The 22,402-nt window shown below is 43.7% G+C and overlaps 2 protein-coding genes across 3 annotated transcripts in view; both read left to right on the top strand.

Annotated features, from left to right (window-relative positions):
- Window positions 1-713: 713 nt before the first annotated feature.
- Window positions 714-5,539, top strand: KCTD14 (potassium channel tetramerization domain containing 14). Its single transcript, XM_026859912.1, has 2 exons — window positions 714-982; window positions 3,652-5,539. The coding sequence occupies exons 1-2, from the start codon at window positions 914-916 to the stop codon at window positions 4,321-4,323; spliced, it is 741 nt and encodes a 246-aa protein (XP_026715713.1). The 5' UTR covers window positions 714-913; the 3' UTR covers window positions 4,324-5,539.
- A 1,983-nt stretch (window positions 5,540-7,522) lies between these two features.
- Window positions 7,523-22,402, top strand: part of INTS4 (integrator complex subunit 4) — a 38,582-nt gene continuing 23,702 nt past the window's right edge. The window contains exons 1-11 of one of the 2 annotated variants that reach the window (XM_026863471.1): window positions 7,523-7,612; window positions 8,287-8,481; window positions 11,734-11,851; window positions 14,250-14,356; window positions 14,567-14,752; window positions 16,367-16,417; window positions 17,031-17,119; window positions 17,384-17,504; window positions 18,027-18,098; window positions 19,122-19,296; window positions 22,031-22,236. In XM_026863471.1, the coding sequence (XP_026719272.1) occupies window positions 7,559-7,612; window positions 8,287-8,481; window positions 11,734-11,851; window positions 14,250-14,356; window positions 14,567-14,752; window positions 16,367-16,417; window positions 17,031-17,119; window positions 17,384-17,504; window positions 18,027-18,098; window positions 19,122-19,296; window positions 22,031-22,236 (1,374 nt within the window). In that variant the 5' untranslated portion in view covers window positions 7,523-7,558. The remainder of the gene's footprint in view (window positions 7,613-8,286; window positions 8,482-11,733; window positions 11,852-14,249; window positions 14,357-14,566; window positions 14,753-16,366; window positions 16,418-17,030; window positions 17,120-17,383; window positions 17,505-18,026; window positions 18,099-19,121; window positions 19,297-22,030; window positions 22,237-22,402) is intronic. The other variant, XM_026863554.1, reaches the window with a different exon arrangement.

The following is a 22,402-nucleotide window of genomic DNA, read 5'->3' as shown; positions in this document are numbered from 1 at the left end:
GCACTCGGAAAGACCTAGATTAAAACCAGTGAGACTCTGCAGGCCTGTGGTCCAGATCTGGAGGAGTTACCTGATTTGATCCTCTGCATTTAAAAAGTGAACACAGACATCCTTGTGAGTATTTCAATGCTGCAACAAACAGTCCCACCACGTCTCAGTCTGTGGTGCTCTCCACGTTCAATATTTGGTGGATGCAGGTTATTAGGAAGTGATATCATGCAAAGATACTAACCAAATACTTATGACCAGCTGAAAAGAATAGTTGAGGCTCAAGCAGAGATTCAGGTTTGGTTTTATTTACCTCGCACAAATTACTCAGTGCCCAGAGATTGTATTGGCAAGGAAGAAAATGCCACCACCTTGAACAGATTGTCAACAATGGGTATGACAAATGGGATCGATGAGATGGTTGAAAACAGCAGCGCGCGGAGGCCGAAAAGCTGTGAAAATGGTTTTGATACACCGGGTTGGTGAGGCAGAGGCGGTCACATAGGCAGACATTGCGGGGCTCCTCAGAGGTGCTCTGGGCACTCGGCCGCCTTCGGAAAGGATTATTCAGCTCTTAGTCACCGCACAGGCAGTGTTACAGGAGGTGCGCGCTGGCAGCCAGCCCAGGTCCACCCTCCACCTTGATGGTTGCCAGAAAACTAATGAGCAAATAACTTCTGCTTTCAGGCTGTTCCCTCCCCTCTCCCTACACCTGCAACCTCTACCAGGACTGTGCCTGGAGCAAAGCCGGAGCTTCCACAGCGGCAGCTGGACTGGGAACTTTGAAAAAACCTGACCCAACCCAGACAAAAAACAAGTGAAAAAGGACCGGAGCGTGGTGGGGAGCCATCCTGCGTGTGGGGCAGGACCCGAGCACTGAGCAGCAGGTTTTGCCACACCACTGAGCCGTCGGCTCTCGGGGGAGATGAGCATTTCATCGGAGCACAAGCCCTTTGGGAAGCAGGTCACCGCCAGCCTGCATACAGTGAGTAAGGTATGAGCTCCGGGGCACAGTTTCCTCCTGTGGGATCAAACCATCCCCTTTGGGCTACATTAGAGGGTTATTTTTACCCCCACCTGCTATTTTTAAAACAACAAGGCTTGCCAGATACGTGACCAAGAAGAGGACTCTAGGTAAAAAGCCGTGTCTTACTCCGACCTGTTTGCACCAGTTTGCCTACAGAAAGGCCATGTCCCTCGCAGGCAGACAAGAACCGGCAACAGCAAACGACCCGAGTGGTTCTTTTTCTCCTTTGACAAGAGGTGGAATTAATTTAATATGAACTTTAACTGGTCAGATCCCTAAATAAAAGCTGGTGGTGATTTTTGGGGGGGTTTCAACTGTTCTTTAGAGTCTCTAATCATGCAAAAGCTGCCCTGTGTTGTAGATGTGCAGAATCATCAGGTGGGAGCAGTAATTTTTCCAGCTCTAAGGAAAATTAATGGCAATCTCAGACAAGCAGCACATTACTAGGCAGAAATCAGAAACGAGATCAGATGACGTTTTCCCTTTCCCCTCCACTGCCCTCAGTCTATTGCTAACCAGTTTGTCTTCTCTCCAGCCTCTCCCCCAGACTTCTCTGTCTTTAAAAAATCCAGCCTTCTCGTGTTGCACTTTTCAGGTTTAGGTTGCAAAATGCTTCCCCAAGGAGGTAACTGTTTTTCAGATTAATGAATGGGGGCACAGATAGATGGAATGACTTTCCTAAGTGTCACCTCGGTGGCTAATTACAGATCTGGGAATCAGCTGGTGCCAGTACTCCCAGGCCACTGGGAACCAGTTCGGTCCCAGGCCAAAACCGTTAATCAAGATCTGGAAACATAAGGTTAGTTGGGCTGCCGTGTTAATGAAGAACATGTTATCCATTTGTATTGGTGACAAACAGCATGAAACATCTGACCTGCCATCTGGAAAAGGAGCAAAGGCTCAGAAGCATGAGACCCTCCTATCAAATGATCCCTGCTGGGGAAAGCTGTTGTTACCACTTGCACTCATGGCAAATTTCCTAACTGAGAGGCTTTATTAAAGGAACAGCTTTGGGCTATGTCCCTCAGTGGGTGGGAACTACCAGATAGTCTCAGACAGAATAATTTTTATGTCTCTTTGGCCCTACTGTAAATGTTTGCCCTTGAGATGAAGCCACCCACATTAGGGCAAAGCAATATTCCAGCTGGGTCTTTGGCCTGAATCTTCCATTGTTTCCCTGAATTGCCTAGGCTGTGAGCAAATTTCTGCTAAGTCTGATAGCTTGCTGCTTGCTAAAGGAAAGGTCTCCCTCTGCTCCAGGTTGGATATTCCGAGTCCCTTCCTTTTGCTTGTTAAAACCTCTGTGAGCCAATTCAGCTCAGTTAGATGAAGGAGAAGCAGAGCTGGCATGAGGTGAGCAACAAAAGCACGTAGGTAGGTGCAAGGATGGAAAGGGGAGAGGGCAGCAGGAGCTCCCTTTTCTCTTGGTGTGAGCTGTGAGATCAGCTCACGTCATCCCGTGGGTCTGTACCTGTGGGATCCAGCTAAGCACTTAAGTACACGCTTCACTTGAGGCATGTGACTAGCAGCACTGAGGCAGATCCTTGCGTGATCGGATCCAAGAAAGAGCAGGTGAGCTCCTGGAAAAAAAGTTGTTTATTGACTCATGCCTTCCCTATGGTAGGTGTGGTCCTGGCCAGGCATGTGACTTGCATTACAGCATTGGTGGTGGAGGGAAAATAACCGCCTGCTTTCTGTTCTCTCCTTTTCCTTTACCGAGAATTATAAAAATGACTGAGTGCAAAGGGAGGTTGTGAAAACCCTTCACCACTGAACCATCAGGAAGGTCAGACTGGACACCAGGTCCAGCTTTCCAGGCATTCAGGCCTCCTCTGACGTGTTTCAGTTAGCAGTGGTGTTAATGTGTGATGAAATGAAATAAATCCAAACAAAAATCCAAACTTTACATTCTTCCTTCTTACATCCACCTCAGTTGCATGAATAATTTCCTTTATTTCCTAGCTAAAGCTATCATACATTTTTAAAGTGCTTTGCTAAACGGCTTCTGTGCTTCACCTCTGACATGCTGGATTTTTCTGTCTTACTTCAGTATTTTTAACTAAACCCCCAAATGAATGGAAGCCATTCCACCCATTTTTAAAGTTTCAAAGAGCTTTATTTTTCTCCTTTGAAGAGAAAACAGCAGATGGAGTGAGAAGAATGGAGTTGCACAGCTTTGAGCTCTATCCATGTCCCTCTGCACATGATCTGCTCACAGATCGCTCTCGCTGGAAGGACAGTGGCCAACAGGGACAATGCCAGTGTGGGACTGGGGAGATCGATGTCGAATCCTGTAGTGACTAATAGCTTCCCCTAGGTACTTCTTGTCCCTCTTCCTCACTAGCAAAACACTTTCTTACATCCCAGAGATGTGGTGAGGACTTTTAGCCATTTAGAAATGCCCAAGTCTCTGCTGCCCTGGTTATGAGGTCTGTATAAACATCCTGCATCTCCTTTTAGCAATAAATGGGGTTCATGTTCCCATCTGTTCCCCAGAGATGGGGGGAATTTCTCACACCATCATTCCAATATCCAGCTGCAATCCCCTCTTTTTTTTTTTTCCTTTTCCTTGACGCTTGTTGACAGCCTCAGACGAGTAATGCATGTGGCTTTTTGTCCCCTTGTGATACTTGCAGTTGTCACCAATCGTGGAGTTAAATGTCGGTGGGGAGATGTACACGACAATGCTGAGCACCTTAAAGAAACACCCTGGCTCCAAGCTAGCAGAGATGTTCAGTGGCCAGCCCAAACTCAGGACTGACTCTGAAGGGAGGTTCTTCATCGACAGGCCAGGCACGTATTTCAAATACATCTTGGAGTACCTGCGCAGTAACCAAGTGCCCACCCAGTGCATCCAGGATGTCTACAAGGAAGCGTTGTTCTACGACATCGAACCTCTAATCAAGCAGCTGGAGGACTCCCCGCAGATCTTTGGGGAGCTCGTGGCGAGGAAGCAGTTTCTGGCTCGTGTCCCCAACTACAGTGAGAACATCGAACTGATGATCCGCATCGCCAGGGCAGAAGCGGTCGCATCCCGCCGGTCCAGCGTCATCGTCTGTGTGGTCAGAACTGAGGAGGATGTGGCCAGATGTCAGGATGCCTTGAACAGCTTGGACATGGATAAAAAATCCGTCGTCAAGTTTGGCCCCTGGAAGGCAGCACCAAGTATTTCTGATCTGCTGGACTGCATTCAAATGGATGTTGAAGCCAAAGGGTACAAAATATCCTTTCAGCCCCATGTTGCTGAAAAAGGTTTTCGCTTCAAATCGCATGACTTCTTCTACAAGTTCCTGTTCACCTGGTGGTAGCAAAGTGCCACCATTGGTGGGGAATGGAAGAAAGCAATTATTAAAACAAATTAACTTGGGCCATGGAGACTAAGCCATGGACTACCAGAGCAACAGGAAGAAATGCATGGACCAACAGGATCTCCTTTGGTCATCTGCCAAATTAAAGAGCACTTAAGAGCCACTGTTTACTTTGGCTTTAGGGGATAACTACATTTAAAAGGTATCAGGAAAAAGAATAATTTTACTCTTTCAGTGTTGCTGACTATTACTTAAGTTCAGAGAGCCAGACCTGAGGGTCAAGCCAACCTCATTCAACCTAAGAGAAATGAATAATCCCAAATATGTCTCGTGGGCATGTGGAGTCGGTCTCTCAGTGAGAAGGGAACAGGTCACATATGCACAACTCCCGATGTAAACACTGACAGCTGCATTAACACAGGCTCAAATTAAATCTGGATCCCTAACAAGAAGGCAAAAGCTCTTTTTCTCACTGTTTTCCATACCAGAACCTAGGTTAAAAGGAAGGATTTCAGTGTCCCCCGCTCTCCTCTTGTTCCTCCAGTAGACAACCCACTCTCTAGCCAATGTATTTATTACCATTATTTATTATTTATTCTGAAGGAAAGACAGAGAACCTCAGCCATGGTCCAGGATCAACAAAAGGTAAAAATACCATTGGTGATCTGAGGAGTTTATAATCTAAGGACATGCACTCCTCTCTCAGGCCACACTATTTTAATCTTTTTCTTATGACATTTATTATTATTATGATACTATTGCTAAATATATAAGCTTCTGGAAGAATAGAGAAAATCCACCATGATTTGGTGGGAAGGAAGTGATAGTGAACTGACAGTCTGGGATCTCAGTCTCCTTTACAGACTATGAATTGGGTCCTACATTGTATTTTTAAAATCTTAGTATTCCAAAGTTTATTTTTATACTGGAGATGGCTGTTAGCTTGGTTTTAATCACTCTGAAAATCATAATGGCTAATTTGATTATGATGACCTTTATGTCTCAGAACATGGATTTTTTCCAGTTAAGGACAATAATCTCTGGGATATTAAATAAAAAAAAAAATAGACCTGAAGTTCTATCTTTATGCTAATGGCTTTGAATCATTCCTAATTAAGCTTGGTTTCAGATGTGTTCATCCTAGCGCAGATCTCCCCCCAGTGAAAGATGGGAGTCACACACCACTGACCTCAGGGCAGTTCTGCTGTAGGTGTGAGGGGACTCTTTGAGACCTCTGGCATTTATAACATTGGTAAGAACTGATACAATCAGTGTCTCAGAAGGCAAAAAGGTTTAGAAAATAGGGTCTATGATTACATCTGTGTTCATAACCAAGCAGTCAGTGGTGCTTAGCCTAGAAAAAGAGACCAAGGAAGCTTTCAAGTAGCCAGAAATCTGCTTTAAGGAGGAGATCAGTTACTGTTTGTATGTACTAAGAGTGGAGGAAGGGGTAACTAGCTTAAGTCACAACAAAGGAGATGACTGAAATTAGATATTAGGAAAAAAATTCTGATTATAGGGTAGTTAAAGCCTCAAACCAACCAATATCGTAAGACTACAGGACTGCTATCATGAGAAACTTTAATAATTTTATCAAGGATGGTCTTACAGAACAGCCCAGGCTGGAAGGGACCTCGAAGGATCATCTGGTCCAACCTCTGGTGGGAAAGGGGGGCTAGATGAGATTACTGAGCACCCTGTCCCATCACATCTTGAAAACCCCCAGCAATGCAGCCTCCACCACGGTCCTGGGGAGGTTGTTCCAGTGAACAATGGCTCTCACTGTAAAAATTCCTTTCTTATAATGGGAAGAAACCTCTCCCCGTACAACTTTCACCTATTAACCCTTGGCTTCTCTGTTATAAACTGACTTCTTAAAATTGGCTGAGTCAGAGTTTCCAATTTCTTTATTTAGCAAGCGGCAACAAGCAAAACAGCGCTGGGCAGCCAGGGAGTCTCCTGCTCCAACAACGGCCCACACCTCTCAAGGAATTTTGTCTTAATTTTATACTACAAAACATTGCATATTCATTAAACGCCTATACATATACATTACCTAACCCACCTACTCCTGCTTCGTATGGTAATTAGCTTATCAGTCCTTTACGCTTGCGCAGACACTGCTGAAAATTACGGGCCGGGGTCTTCAAATCATGTGCGGTGGTCTTCGGGAGGAAGGCCGTAGGTCCTTCTCACAGTGTACCTTTCACCCTTTGCCTGGAATGTGATGATTTTATAAGCTTACAGTGCTCTTATCAGTCTAGGCTCATTACTGGTCTTGAGTAAGGAGATTTATGGACGTCCTTGTTCATGCTTTATAAAGTACAGACACTTCTCTCTCTTGTTGCCCCTCTCCCCCTTTCTTTCACTCTTTTACACAATATCGTTTTATCATGTCAGTTCAGTTAAGCACTTGCTGTTAGTTCGATATAATGTGCAATAGTTCATATGACAGTTCACCTTTCCATTGTCTTTTCGCTGATTTTGATGAACAAACAGTGTACCATCCATCACATTCTCCACTTGGCTCCCCGTGAAAAGAGAGCCACCATCCCCTTTGTGGATGCCCTTTAAGTACAGGGAACACTGTGCCGAGGTCCCCCCAGGCAGAAGAGACCCCACTCCCTCAATCTTTCCTCGTAGGGCAGGGTTCTCCCGACCATCTCCGTGGCCCTCCTTCACCCCCTTTCCAAATCACGCCATCTCTAAGACGTGACCAAACCATGGCCGCCCTTAGCTACCTTTAGCCACCGAGTGTCACAGACGTACCTGCTGCCCGTGTCTCCTGTCATCTAACCAGACACAGGTCTGTCAGGGGGCTCCTTGCTGGTGGGGCCCCCTTCCCCTCTCCTCGAAGGAGACATGTTCGAAGGCTGTGCTAAGCTTTCATGTGTGTCTAACACAAGCTTGCCTGGAAACGTCCAGCCATGTTATTTATATTTTGGTCCTTATGTGGTCTAACATCAAATATTAACTAAACTAGTGGGTATTTTTGGGGAAAACTGTGCCGGGCTGACAGTTCTGACACCTCGGCGGGACAGGCCGCGGCCGCCAGATCAGCCCCGCGTTGCCGTGGCAACGGGAGGCCGCCCCCTCTGGGGTCCGGCCGCCCGACCATAGAGTGCGGCCTCCAGCTGAAAAGAGAAGACACTCCTTTTGCCGCCTCTCTCCGGGCGTCTCTGTGGTTTCTCTTCCGGGTTGCGCATACGGCGGCCGCGGAGGGCCAAGGCGCGACATGGCGGCGCACCTGAAGAAGCGGGTGTACGAGGAGTTTACTAAGGTGGTCCAGGTAATGCACCGCCACCGGGCCGGGCCAAGCGGGGCGGTGCGGGGGACAGTCCCGACTCCGCTGTGAGGCGGGTGGCGCGGAGCTGTGGGAAAAGCCGCCGGCCTAGCCCGGGGCCTAGCCTGGGAGTGCTGCCCGCCGCCCTGGGGCCTCGGGGCTGGGGCGGCCCGTGAGGGGCCTCACGGGAGCGGGAGGGGTTGGCCCTGGGTTTAGGGAGGCCGGAGCTGCCTGCAGGGAAGGGGGCTGCCTCAGGGTGTGTGCCGGGGGGAGTAGTGCTCCCCTCAGGGCGGGAAGGGCCGCGTCTGCTGGGGGGAGGAGGACGCGGCTTTCTCTAGCCCGGGCTGGGGGGACGGCAGTGCATTTCCGGGGTGCTCTAGGCTGGTGGGTATGGGAGAAGCCGTGTGTTGCCCTGGGGTGGTTGTCTGGGGTTGGAAGGGGCTGGATTTGTGCTGCAGTGGGGAGAGGCAGGATTTCCCGGAGTAGGGGCTACTTGGGTAGGGCAGGAGGTACCCCAAGGGCCTGGGGATGTTTCTTCCTAACACAGCTGAGTGAGAGGCCAGTGTCTTCCGTGGGGCACAGGAGCTTTCTCGGGCTTAGTGTTGAGACAGCGTTCACTCTGGGGAAGGAGTAGGTCAGGACTTGCTTTGTGTTTCTGAACGCTGTCTCTTTGTCTGCAGCAGCAGCATGAGGACCTGTCCTCTAAGAAGCTGCGGCTGACCAAGCCCAGCAAGTCAGCAGCACTCCATGTTGACCTGTGCAAAGCCACCTCGCCTGCAGACGCTTTGCAGTACCTGCTTCAGTTTGCCAGGAAGCCAGTGGAAGTGGAGAGCGTGGAAGGGGTTGTCAGGATCCTGCTGGAGCATTATTACAAGGTGCTGAACATGGGAGCCATGTGTGCTTCCAGAATCCTCCTTCTGGTCTTGTTTTCTTGGTGTTAGATGTGGAACAGGGAGTCACAGCCTCCTGTGTTGTTGCCTCGATTTCCAACAGCCTGGTCCGTTGGAACCCCTCTGTGGGGAGAGTGAGTGACTGTAGTCCTTTACCAGAGTGATTTCTGATTATGTTACTTGGTGTCTTTGCTGATGGTTTCAGGAGCCTGTGACAAGGATATGACTGTGCTATCCCTGCAGATGCGCTGTATGGTTAGTCTTAAATTAACTTAATAAAGGACAAAACACATGACAAGAAGTTTTGCAGGGAACCCAGCTGTCCAGAGCTGGCTCAGCTTTATCTAAATCCTTCTTGACTGATATTTCCATACCTTGCTCTTAATTTCCTCTTGCAGCGGAGAAACTTTTAGCTATTGTTTATGCTGCAAACAAAGCATTTCTAAAATGACACTTCTGAAAAATTTTTATCAAAAAAATCTTAACAGCAGAATATAAAATAAATAACAGAAGTAATATATGCTTCATAGTATCCAGATATTGATCCTTTACTTGATAAAGCAAAACTTTATTGCATCTGGCAAAGCTGCGCCGTAGGCTTGAACATTTGTCATAAAATTTCCGTGTGCTGTTCTGTTTGTCTTTTTACAATTGAGTTTGTTTTGAACTTACACTAAATCTCTAAACTGTATTTTATATATCTCTGTACTCAACCTGCTTTGGCTTGTGTGTTGAGACTGGTTTACATTTGTTGATGGAAACTTATTTTTGTCATTGGACTGGTTCCTGCTCAAAAGAGCATACAGTTTAAGGAACCCAACCTATTTCTTCTTTGAAGAAAACTGTGGTTCCTGATCAAATAATACAGGTTATTTGTGTTTTAAGCTTGGTTTGTAGCCTGTATTAGAAGAGAGACTCTTAAATCTATAGACCAGGTCACATATGCAGTGCACAGCCTGTTATAGAAACCAGTTTTTTAAAAGCATTGCAGTCCTGTAGCTGACATTATTTTACTTAAGGTCAGAATTTTCTGAAAAACTGGTTTCTTAGTATCTCCAGAAAACTTGCACTTGAACTGATCTTTCAGAAACCTAATTGTGTGATAATGAGTTTTTTGAAGTGTTACTGTTTAGTTTAAGATGGTGCCACAGCCTCCTGCTCCTTCATTCTTTTATATTGTGATAGGACAGCCCCTAAACAGTCCTACTGGCCTCTGAAACGGTTCAAAAATATAATCTGGCTTTTTCTTTTTTCCCTGTTTTTCACCCATAGTTCCCATGACCCCACTGATGGTTGAATCAACAGAGCTGAGCAAGGGGCATGTTGCGATGTGTGGGGAAAGCCAGGGGTACAGGATACTGTAAGCTAGTGTTGCTGTCAGGGATGTTGTGTCCTCAAAGTGGCCTGAGGCAATCCGGAAGGTCCCTTCCCAATTCATGAGGGTGGTCCGGAAGAGGAGTTAGAGGCACCTTTACTTGTGTTTTGATTGTGGAGATGGCAATCAGACCCGCAAACTAAAAGGATGCTTTTCTATGATTTCCTACTCACAAACCATTAGGAGGGAGAAGATGCCCTCTGGGGTGGAAGGATGCTTGTATTTCAATAATAACATTGCAGACATTATTCGTAAGGGTATTAAAAGTGCCTTTATAAGTGTCCTTTTCAAAATCATTGATTTCTTCTGTATTCATGGTGAGGGATGTCCTGTTATTAAAAGAACATAAGTAATGGAGAGTAAACACCAAGTGTGTGAACAGCACAGTACTGTGGAAATCCATGCATCCTATCCCTGGAGCACAGGTCTTACGAGGAGCAGCTGAGGGAACTGGGGGGGTTTAGTCTGGAGAAGAGGAGGCTGAGGGGAGACCTCATCATCCTCTACAGCTCCCTGCCAGGAGGGTGCAGAGAGGGGGGATGAGTCTCTTTAACCAAGTAACAAGCGACAGGACAAGAGGGAATAACATCAAGCTGCCCAGGGCAGGGTCAGGCTGGCTCTGAGGAAGGATTTCTGTGCAGAAGGGGCTGTTGGGCGTTGGAATGGGCTGCCCAGGGCAGGGGGGAGTCCCCGGGATCCCTGGAGGGGTTGAAGAGTCGGGCTGAGCCAGCGCTGAGGGATCTGGGGGAGGTGGGAACAGTCAGGGGGAGGGTTATGATTGGGCTGGAGGAGCTTCAAGGTCTTTTCCAACTGAGATAATTCTGTGATGTAAGTAGTCAAATGACAGTAACCATTGTTCAGGCACATAGTTTCAGCCCTGAAAAGAGAAAATTCTTCTCAGCTCAGTTGAGAGAGAGATTACTCCCACAGTATCACATTTGTCATTTGGGGGTTGTGTGTGACATGGAAGTCTCCTACACATAAAAGTTGTAACTGTAATATTTCTGCACCCGTTGAAAGATGTAATATTTGTAATTGCATTATTTCTGCACCTCTGTGTTCAGCGTTGCACAGTTCCTTGGTAAGACCTAAGTATGAAATCCAGCCACCTTTTTGTTTTTCAACCTGTATTGAATATCCTCAGCAACGGGATGACAGAGAGCACTTACGGTTATGACCAGAAGTCTTGTGTGCATGAATCTGTAGAGGACTTGAAGTAATAACTCTTTGGAATGCATGAACCTTTAAAATGAATTTAATGCTAATTTGTGAAGCTTATTTCTGTAATTATCAACTGTGACAGCTTTTGCTTGTTGCTTGAATGAGCAGATGTATGCAGCTAACATATACTTCTGGTTTTTTTTTAATTACCTTGCTGTGATGGGTTTCTTTTGATAAAGATTGGCAGGATTCCTCCCCACCATTAAGAGAAACAGTTATTTTCTGTAGCCCACTGACCCTCCTGTTTAGCAGAGGTCAAGAGATCGTCGGTCACAGTTCATCTTCTAAAATTCTCCCATTTATTCGTTAAAAATTTGCAAAGATATTAACATTATCAACAGTGAATTTTCTGGTATTTTGAAAACTTGATTTATTTAAACTTTAAATTTTCAAACAATATTAAGGTCATTTTGAGAAATTACTAATAAAAGAATAATTTTGAAATGTACTGGAAGCTGACAGGCAAACCTTCTGGCATGGTTAATTTTCTGTGGGGTGTGCTGTGGATGTGCAGAGGAGGAAGCAGCCTGACAGTAAAATTCAGACCCTTGTGCTGAATTATATATGGGTCCTGCCTTTGTGTAGTGTTTTATGCTCTCCAAACTGGAAAATGAAAGAGGGTGTCTTTTGTTTCCTTCCAGGAGAATGATGCCTCTGTCAGATTGAAGATTGCTTCCTTGCTGGGCTTGTTATCGAAGACTGCAGGATTTTCCCCAGACTGCATTATGGATGATGCCATTAACACACTTCAAAATGAGAGTAAGTCTTGCCTTTCAGGTGGTGCTTGAGATCAAGGCAGAATCACGCTGTCTTTTAAGCAGTTAGACAGTAACAAGGCCCTTACATCTCAAGTGTACAATGGGGAATTCTTGCTCAGAGTATTTATTTTCTGCTTTTCTGAATGATGACAGACAATACCGTGTTCCAAGGAGGAGAAAAATGTTCCTCAGACCTGCCTGCTGTATACCTTTGTTTTAAGGGAGTGCAAAGTTTGCTGCTAATGCAAGAAGGCATTAGTTTATTAGCATTGGATTTGGAAAAAACAGGAAAGGATAGGTTGTCCTCTTTGTGGCTTTTTTAAAGTCAGTTTTTATTTTCTGTTATATTCACAGTTTGTATGTGCTTTACTTGATGCAGTTTGATTTTGGTTTAATGTAATTTATAGAGTCAAAGAATGGTTTGTGTTGGAAGGGAACTTAAAGATCATCCAGTTCCAAGCCCCTGCCATGGGCAGGGCCACCTTCCACTAGCCCAGGTTGCCCAAAGCCCCGTCCAACCTGGCCTTGAACCCTTCCAGGGAGGGGGCAGCCACAGCTTCTCTGGGCAACCTGTGCCAGTGTCTCGCCTCCCTCACAAGGAAGAATTTCTTCCTTATGCACAATCTAAACCTGCCCTCTTTCAGTTTAAAACCATTGTCCTGTATCCTGTCACTACAGGCCTTCCTAAAGCGTCTGTCTCTATATTTCTTCCAAGTCCTCTTTAACTATTGAAAGGCCACTCTAAGGTCTCCTCTTCTCCAGGCTGAACAACCCCAGTTCTCTCAGCCTGTCCTTGTAGGAGAAATGTTCCATCCCTCTGATCATTCTCGTGGCCTCTGCTGCACCTGCTCTAACATGTTTTTCTTGTGCTGAGGACCACATAGTACTGGACACAGCACTGCAGGTGGGGTCTCATGAGAATGGAGTTAGAGGGGCAGAATCCCCTCCCTTGACCTGATGGCCGTGCTTCCTTTGATGCAGCCCAGGATACAGTTAACCTGTCCTGCAATCGCACATTGCTGGCTCATGTCCAGCTTTTCACCCACCAGCACCCCAAGTCCTTCTCCACAGGGCTGCTCTCAGTCTCTCAAATTTGAAAGATCTCGAGGTGCGGGAGCGAGTGCAGAGGCGGGCAATGAAGCTGGTGAAAGGACTGGAGTATAAATCCTATGAGGAGAGACTGAAGGAGCTAGGAGTGTTCAGTGTGAGGAGGATGAGGCTGAGGGGAGCCCTCATCACTCTCTGCAGCTCCCTGAAAGGACATTGCAGAGAGTTTGGTGCTGGGCTCTGCTCACAGGGGATTAGTGACAGAACAAGAGGGAATGTCTTGAAACTGCAACAGGGGAGGGTCAGACTGGACATTAGGAAAAATTTTTTCACAGAAAGAGTGGTTAGAGAGTGGAATAGGCTGTCCAGGGAGGGGTGGAGTCCCCATCCCTGGATGTCTTTAAGGGTCGTTTAAATGAGATGCTGGGGGATGTGGGGTAGGGGAGAACTTTGTAGAGTAGGGCTGGTGATTGGACTTGATGATTCCAAGGGTCTTTCCCAACCTGAATGATTCTGTGAATCTCTTCATTGCCCAGCCTGTACTGATAGCAGCGATTGCCCTGACCCATGTGCAGGACCTTTCGCTTGGCCTTGTTGAACTTCATGAGATTCACGCAGGCCTGCTTCTCGAGCTTGTCCAGGTCCCTCTGGATAGCATCCTGTCCCTCAGGCCTGTCAACAATCACACTGAGTTTGGTGTTGTCTGCAAACTTGCTGAGGGTGCACTCAATCCCCCTGTCCATGTCATTGATGAAGATATTAAATAGTATTGGTGCCAGTACAGACCCTGGAGGGTCACTACTCATTACTGGTTTCCACTTGGGCTCTGAGCCATTGACTGTAACTCTGGATGTGGATATCCAGCCAGTTCCTTATTCATCTAGCAGTCCATCCATCAAACCCATCTCTCTCCAATTTAGTGTAAAAGTGTTATGGTGGTCCAGGCGAGCAGTAGGCTAAACACGAGTGAGCAGTGTAGGCTCATTGGTACCATGCTGTATCAACAGGAGTGTAACCAGTTGAACTCCTTGACTGGTTCCCAGGTCAAGTGAAGAGATTATTCCCCTTTACTCAGCACTGGTTAGACCACATCTCGAATATCACATCCAGTTTTGGGCTCCCCAGTGCTGGGTAAGTGCTGGTAAGATTGGGTGAGTTCAGCAGAGAGGCACTGAGGTGCTCAGGGCCTGGAGTACCTGATGTGCAAGGAGAAGCTGAGGGAGCTGGGCTTGTTCTGGACTTGAAAGGAGAAGGTTTCAGGAGGACGTTCCAACCTCGATGAGTCTGTGATTCTGTAGCTGGTGAGGAGCTCAGTAAAGAGGTACATAGCCTTTCACTGTTTTATTTTGCAGAGTCTCACCAAGTCCTCGCTCAGCTGCTGGACACCCTGTTGGTGATTGGCACAAAGCTCACAGAGAATCCATCTGTCAGGATGAGACTGGTGGAGGTAGCCTGCAAGGTAAGGCAGCCTCCCTGGGGCAGGAGTCTTCTATCACTGCCACAGGAAAAAAATATGTAGTGAGTGTTTAAATAAGTATCACTTCTCTCAACAAACTGTTCAATACTAACATTTTCTAACTGCTAGGAATCTTAATATGATTAATTGTTTCAAAGGGGTGAAAGAACAGTAAGAATCCAGTTACATCTGTTCTTCTGTTCCATTCCACAGCATCTGACAGATTCTTCTCATGGTGTAAGAAATAAGTGTCTTCAGTTAATTGGCTGTCTTGGACCAGTGGAAAAAGGTGCTGCAAAAGAAGCTGAAAGCCAGGCTGCCAAAGATGTACAGAAGATAATAGGAGATCATTTTAATGACCAGGATCCTCGGGTTAGGACTGCAGCTATAAAAGCCATGGTAAGTGTTGCTGGTACAGTGGAATAAACTGTTTGGGGTTACATGAGGAAGCTGGTAGGGCGCTGCAAACTAATCCAAAGAGGTTTGGGTTAGAGATTATTTAATTAATTTAGTAAAGGTCCATTTATCATATTAAATTTCCCTGAAAAAATAAGCTAGGTCTTGAAATAGGAGAGTACTGTGACATCTCAAAGGGCATTTTAGTGATTCATAATAATTTCTGTTTTAGCTGTAGCTCAAGAAGCTTTTCAGTTTGAGTCTTTTGAGTGTATATAGGCTCTTTCTTTTAGTGGCAAATCTGTATTTTGTGATTTAGCATTGGTTACCAGAGTTACAATAAGCCACTAGTACTCCAGCATGCCATAGAAAGCTGCTTGTGACAGGAAACCTGTGTGTTAAGTCCAGAAAGAATTTTGTTTGTATGTTTTAAACAACATTTATGTTTTGCCGCACGGTCACATTCTCTAGCTGTTTATGAGGTTTAGTGGTTTTCATGTGGGCTGGAGTGTGGGGACCCTTCATAAGTTTTTGGCTTTGCAGAAATGCAAGCAAAGACCCTGCACTGGAGGGTCTTGCTTAATGTGAGGTGCCTGTGAGTATATGGGTATAAGGAAGTTTCTGTTAGTACCCTTAAAGTTTGTAACAATATCCCATCTAACATGATGATCAACAAGGGTATTTGAATTGAGGGTATTTGAATTAATGGTGTTAAAACTGCAAAGAAAGAAGCAGGATACATTTGAGGAGATCAGATTGCACTTAAATCTGTCTGGGATCTCCCTCTGCTGGAGGTTGCACTCATCCCTCATTTTCATTCCATTCTGATTTCTGTTGGTACAGCTTTTTTTAAAGTCATTTGAGTGACCTTTACCATGGCATTCAACCAAATCCATAGCAAGTTTTTTGACTTGAATTTATAATTACAGCACAAAGTCTTTCTGTTGTTTGAAGCACAGAAACATCCTGAATGAATTCAGGGTCACTAACCACTTTGAGGATTCTTTATCATAGTTTTCCTTGCTACTGTGTTTTTATTTTTTTCTTGTCACTGGCTTGTTGTACTTTGAAGAACTGGATATGGAAAAGCAACTGTTTCTTGCCGACTGTATTTGTTTATTAGTCAGATTCATGATACTACCTTACTCAAGATAGAAACAATGTTTAGTAGAACAGTTTTTGCTATTCCTCTGGTTCTGTAACTGAAAGAGTTACAGGGCATGAAAACTCATTGGCAATGGTGTTTTTGGACCCGTGTTTCAGGAATGGTAGTAAACGAATTATTTTGAAGATTCATCTATCTATTTTAATTATGGTTGAATATGGCTAACATTAAACAGTTGTTTGAAGATTGAGAGTGGACAAACAGTGTATTTATATCAATTGTATTTTCCTAATCAATCGAAGTATGAATGGCTGTAAAGTTTAAAAAAATTACACTGATGTCAAGATTAGTATTTAAAATACGGCCAAGATAATGAAATATTTTAATTATAGCAGTAAGCAAGAAATGCAAGCAACTAAGTTTACTCAAAGCAGAAAAAACAGTGGTGCAAACTGTGTCTGTGTCAGTTAAACCTATAGTTATACTTCCTTGTGGATTTCTTTTTTCTGTAGCTGCAGCTTCATGAAAGAGGATTAAAATTACAGCAAGCTATTTACAGTCAGGTAAAACCGTATGTTTTTATTTTGTACTTCTTTGCATATCTTGCTTTCTGACAGTGGTTGATATGAGGAGGGCACTGAATGGAAGTGGAGTATTTTGCACTTAGGTTGCCTGTATTCCTTATTAATAGTCCTATGGCAGTGGAAATAAAAATCTGTTTCGCATCTGTTGTGCTTGAGCACACTAAAGCATATGCTTTCGTAGATATTGTTTATTGGGGGAAATAATCAGGGGAAGGCCAAGGCATTATGTAATTATTACTGTCAGCTGGCAATCTTCAGGTCTGAAACCCTTGTTCATTGGAGAGTACCCATGAAGCCTGTATTTGTTATGTCAGTAGAGCTGCACAGCTGAAGCCTGTATCGCATTACTTCTATTACGGATTCACATTTTGTGCTTCCTGCATAGTGCAGGCGATTCTAGAGTTTTACAGCATGTGCTTGATCGACTTTTTATTAAGACTAGTCTACCTGATTAAACTTGGAAATACTAGGGAGTAGAAGGGAAGACTAAATTCATCCTGATTTTTAATTTGTCCTAACTGATTTATGGTGAGGATCCTAAATCCACTGTGGGAGATGTTTCAGGTATATTGGACTGTGAATCTTCTTTCAGGCCTGCAAGCTGTTGGCAGATGATTATGAGCAAGTGCGCAGTGCTGCAGTTCAGCTAATTTGGGTCCTCAGTCAGCTTTACCCTGAAAGGTATGTCCTGTATGCAAAGTGACTCAAAAGTATTGGCAGAGTAATCATCCTAATCCCAATAGTTTTATGCCAGTAAGTCTCAGGAGTAGTTGTTAGCAAATGTGTGCAAATTCCTGATAACTGATGAGAAAGCACTCATCCGGATGACGTTTCGCTTCCTGGTACTTGTTGCACATCCATAGAAATTCAGCATAGTTGTGTCTTGCTTGATTCCATCCGGCATGACGTGTGATCAGCATACTGATTTATGTTTCTCTGTGTTAGCATTGTCCCGATTCCTTCTTCTAATGAAGAAATTCGCTTGGTTGATGATGCATTTGGAAAAATCTGTCATATGGTTAGCGATGGTTCCTGGGTTGTTAGAGTACAAGCTGCTAAGTTATTGGTAAGTCATTATCTAGCTGAGAACAGTTCATCGTATGTTACTTTACTATTCATGTATATTTGAAAAAAAAAAAAAAGGAGGCTATTTAAAAACTGTATAGGTAAATTTCTACCAAAATTTTGAGAAGAAAGAAATAGGTTGAGGAAACCCAGAAATTTCTCAGCTGAGCTCTGCAGTGATTCTTCCCTTGAGAGTAGAGGGTTGGGTATCCAAGAAAAAGCCAAGTACTTCTCATAATTCCCTCCTCCTGCTTCTTCAGCACAGGATATGTAAACCAACTGAACTCAAGAAAGGCCATGTTAGCCTCAGTGGGAAAATAAGCCGTTCTGACTGTCTTAAGTAAACTTGTTTAGACTCTGACACATGATAGTGTCTAGCATTATAGAAAACTATAAGAATCAGTAGATAAGATTAGAAGATGCCTTGGAATATATAGTCTATATAATCAGGAAATTATATGATGGAATTTAGAATAATCCCATTTCTTCCGTTTGAATTTTGCTTTTTTTTTTTTTTCTTTAGGGTTCCATGCAACAAGTTAGCTCCCATTTCTTAGAGCAGACCCTTGACAAGAAGCTCATGTCAGATCTGAGGGTATGTAAATGTTTGGGTTTGTTTTTACTGTGTGTACCGTACTAAAATGGCACAACAGGTATGTAATGTGGAGTGTGTGTGTTTACCACGTCCTTGCCTCAGGGATGCTGAGAGTTAATTGATGATGACAGGTTTTCTTTTAGATTAAAGTCAATGAAGCAATTGCTAGTTTTAGATTTCATTAGCTAAGCTTGTAGTAAACAGCCTTTGGCTATTCAGGTTTCGCAAAAGAGAGGTAAATGTTTGTGTTCTTCTGGCAGTCTTTTGGCTAAAAGATTTATTGTGTACAGAAAGACTGCATCCTAGTTTTAGGAGCAAGTTTATGGAAACATCCTGCAAGATCTGACCAGTAGACCTAAAGATTTCAGGAGACATGAGTAGCTAAAGGCTGGGACTCCTGAGCCCTATGAACAAAACTTTTCAGTAAAATTCCTTCCTTAAGCAACTCGCTCGAGGTATTATGTTCATCTAGGAAAGAATGATGAAGAGCTGCTGGTTTTTGTGAGCTGCTTTGTAAAGGCTGTTGAAGGAAGTGCCACACACCTTTCTGTACGGTGTGGAGGGAGAGCAGATGGACTGGCAAGCATGCTGAATGAATATTGCATTTACACATTACTGAACTCTGTATAGTATTGACAGTCATTAAAGTATTTAATTGCAGTTTAACAGTTGAACTGCAAAGTGATAACATCTGGTTTTTGCAGATTAGTTGTTGGATACTTAACTAGATGTGCCTTTGCTCTGACCCAGTTTGGCTGTTCTTATAATGGATGTCTAAGAATATGTTAATTCAAATATATGAGTAGTTATCATTTCCCAACATCCGAAGTACAAATTGTTACTGGCAATTAGAAATATTCATAGAAGAGGAGGTACTATTTGCTTTTCTTAGATTTGCATGCGTGTGTCGACGTCTAAGCCTCCAGCTACATCTATTTTCAAATCCAGTAAAGCCATTTAATATTTTGTTTGGTCATATTTAAAGTTTACTGTTGGTTGTAACTGAACAACTTGTTTGAACAGAGGAAGCGCACTGCACATGAACGAGCCAAAGAACTCTATAGCTCTGGGGAGTTTTCAAGTGGCAGGAAGTGGGGAGATGATGCTCCCAAAGAAGAAATTGATACAGGCGCTGTGAACTTGATTGAATCCGGAGCTTGTGGGGCTTTTGTTCATGGCCTGGAAGATGAGATGTACGGTAAGTGTTAACCTACTATGGAATGACTAAAGAAGGAGGTATGGGCTGGCTAAAAAACTTTGGTTGTCTGGGTGTTTTTTTGGTCAAAATACATCACTTGGCTATTGTGTTTGGGTATTTTTAACAAATCGTGGACTTCAGGGTGGTGGGTTTTTATTCTGTTGTGATCTGTTTCAAAGAGGCTACAGTGTTGCGCAGAACTTTGGCTGGAAAGGTTCCACTGAGTAGCCAAAAAAATAGCTTCCTATAAATGGTAAAGTTTTAGTAAAATACCTGTTAAGAAGTGGTTGCATATGTTATGCAGAAACCTGCTGGGATTATTGTTTTTGTTGAGTTAAATGTAACGGTTGCATGTGGTTCTAAATTGGCAACATTAGTTGCTGCTGTTTGAAACTGGTGTTTTCTCTGCAGGAAGGAAAATTGAAATTTATAGAACTACTTGTTTAAACGTAGCACTGCAAGGAACCTGTGTCCATGCAGTCCATTAATCATTCTTTTTGTGAACATAGCAGCTTCCATCCTAACAAAGGTTAGAACTTGTGGAGATGAACCCACTCATTTTGTTTAAATATTTCAGAAGCCACCAGCTCCAACAAACAGAACTTTTCTTTTCATTTCCAACCCAATTTTATCCATAGCCAATTTATACTCATTTGTTCTTAGCCAGTGGTAGGTTTCAGATTTAAATAGTTGTAGTTTTTTTCAGGGACTGGCTTCCCTAATGAATCAAACAGGCTAGGCTCCTTTTAGTCTCTGCTGCTCTAAAGCTTTCATCTTGACCAGCTAGAGTGCATTATTGAAAATTGGTGACTGGATCTGAAAAGATACTGAAAGCATCTTTTCAGGTACTTAACTTTCAGTTGAGGTCTTGCTTACGTCTTTAGCAATGTTCTTGATAATTCTTTTTCTGTAACGCAAATATCTGTGTTCTGAGGTCACATTTACCTGTTCCACAGCGCTATTGTATCAGTCTCTTTTGGTCTTCCCATGATGCACTCGAAGGCCATTGTCTTTTTCCAACAGATTATATTTGATCTGTTCTTTTAAAGAGGGTGAATTATGAGTGTCAAACTGAAACACAGACGTTCTTGAGCTCCAAGGTTTGGCTGTAGCATTGACCATGCTGATGGCCTCAGGAAAGTCTGTGTGCTACCCTTCCCAGCCCACCTTCCCCGTGGGTGAAGATTTATATTTCTTAAGGCTATTGAGAACAGCTGGTATTTACATAGAACTGTGAAAATGCCGAGCTCTGAATGTTATTCCGGAATTTGCTTTGAATGTTACAGGAAGGACGAGGCTAAATTAGAAAGTACAAAACCATATAACACAAATATTACTGTAGATTATATTATAAAAGTTGGTTTATTGTTCCATGACTTCTGCAAAGCACACTTTCCTAAGTGCTTGAAAATGCACTCTCCCCAAAGCTTGAAAATGCAACTTTGTGTTTTTCTGACTGGCAGTGAAAAAATTTTCACATTGACCTGTGAAACACATTCTCCAGTTTCTTGTGCCATAGGTTTTTTGGCAATATTGTGCTACTGGGGAGTATTGATAAAATGGAAAGATGTGGAATATACACAGATCTTTAATGTAGAACTCTCCCTCCACTGCAGCTTTTTTAAATGCTGCTGAGCTCTCTTCCTTACTTGCAGCACTGCTTCATTTCTTGAATTCCATGTTGTAACTTAAATCTAAATTAGTGTGTCAGCTTCTGAAAGCAATATTGGCAAAATGTTTTTCTTCTGTAATACCTTGGTCTTAATGACCACGGAGACTTGTGGTTGTGACAAAAGCTTCATTACTGAATAAGCAGGAGTCTCGCTGTGTTTGCATTTTTCTACTTAATCAGAATCATCAGGAATCAAATATGTTCTTTGAGAACAATAGGTCTGAAAGCAACACACGAGTTTAAGTAAATGTTTTCAAGATGAGCTAATTTGAATGAGAAATAAAAGTGTGTTTAAAACAATAATGTTTGCAAGACATCAAATTAATTCTTATTTTTATGATCCCGGCACATAAATGTTATGGAAGCTAGTGAGGATGGCTGTAGGGAGGAGAATCTCATCTCCACTTAAGCTTGTTCTGTTTGGGTATTCTTCAAATTCTTGTGATGTTTTACAGTTCGAATACACTCTTGGACAACTTTTGATGCATTTTTGCTTAAATTCTGAGGCATATTAATAATTAGGTGGTACGTTTTTCCTTTCTTTTGAGGAATCCAAAGTCGTGAAGCAAAGGAGTTCCGTTCTGTTTACTGCCAAAATGCTGATACTCAAGGGCTTTTCAGCAATTCATGAAGTGCTACATAGCAAGCTAAAAAAGCAGCGAGTGCTCCGAGCAATTAAAACGTCAGGAAGAATAAAACAAGCAGAGTTTAATTATCTAAATTAGTTTGCTTAAGATACCAGGGTTATAGCTACACTTGAAAAATGCACGATGAAGTACGTAATATTTATTGTTGGATAGGAGACCTATTTTTCACCTGAAGTCCCTCTGCAGGTGCTTACACCAGCAGAACGCACTGTATTAGAGGTGAAGCTTTTGATTTGAAGACTTGCCTGTGAAAAGGTCCCTAATGGTATGGGTCCCTGCTTAATCTCCATCTCCTCAGGGTTTCTTTAGCATCTCCTGTCCTTAGCCCAGTGCTTGGATAACATGAAGCCTGGCATTGGCTGGTACATCCTTTTAAACAGCACTAACAATTAATTCCCTCCCTCTCTTTTAATAGAGGTTCGGATCGCTGCGGTCGAAGCCCTCTGTATGTTGGCTCAGTCTTCGCCTTCTTTTGCGGAGAAGTGCCTGGATTTTTTGGTTGATATGTTTAATGATGAAATTGAGGAGGTGAGATTGCAGTCGATACACACAATGAGAAAAATTTCCAACAATATCACGCTGCGGGAAGACCAACTGGATACTGTGTTAGCTGTCTTGGAGGTAAGAAATTCTTGAGGAGGGGAAAAAATTGCATTCCTGCTTTCTTTGGGGTACTTAATTATCTGATCAGCCCCCTCCTCTGAGATGAAACTGTCCACCTCTTGTTGTCGGTTTTCTTGCTCTTTTTCTGAACACCCCTAAAGACTCTTAAGGTCTAGTAGCTTGT

Source organism: Athene cunicularia (genome assembly GCF_003259725.1).
Source record: "Athene cunicularia isolate RWA chromosome 1 unlocalized genomic scaffold, athCun1 chr1_part1, whole genome shotgun sequence".
NCBI classification, from domain to species: domain Eukaryota; kingdom Metazoa; phylum Chordata; class Aves; order Strigiformes; family Strigidae; genus Athene; species Athene cunicularia.
This window is presented reverse-complemented; position numbering and strand designations above follow the sequence as displayed.

Coding starts and splice junctions, on each gene's coding strand:
- KCTD14 (XM_026859912.1), top strand. CDS start 914: ATGAGCATTTCATCGGAGCACAAGCCCTTTGGGAAGCAGGTCACCGCC. Junction 983..3,651: donor GCCTGCATACAGTGAGTAAG/GTATGAGCTCCG, acceptor TGATACTTGCAG/TTGTCACCAATCGTGGAGTT.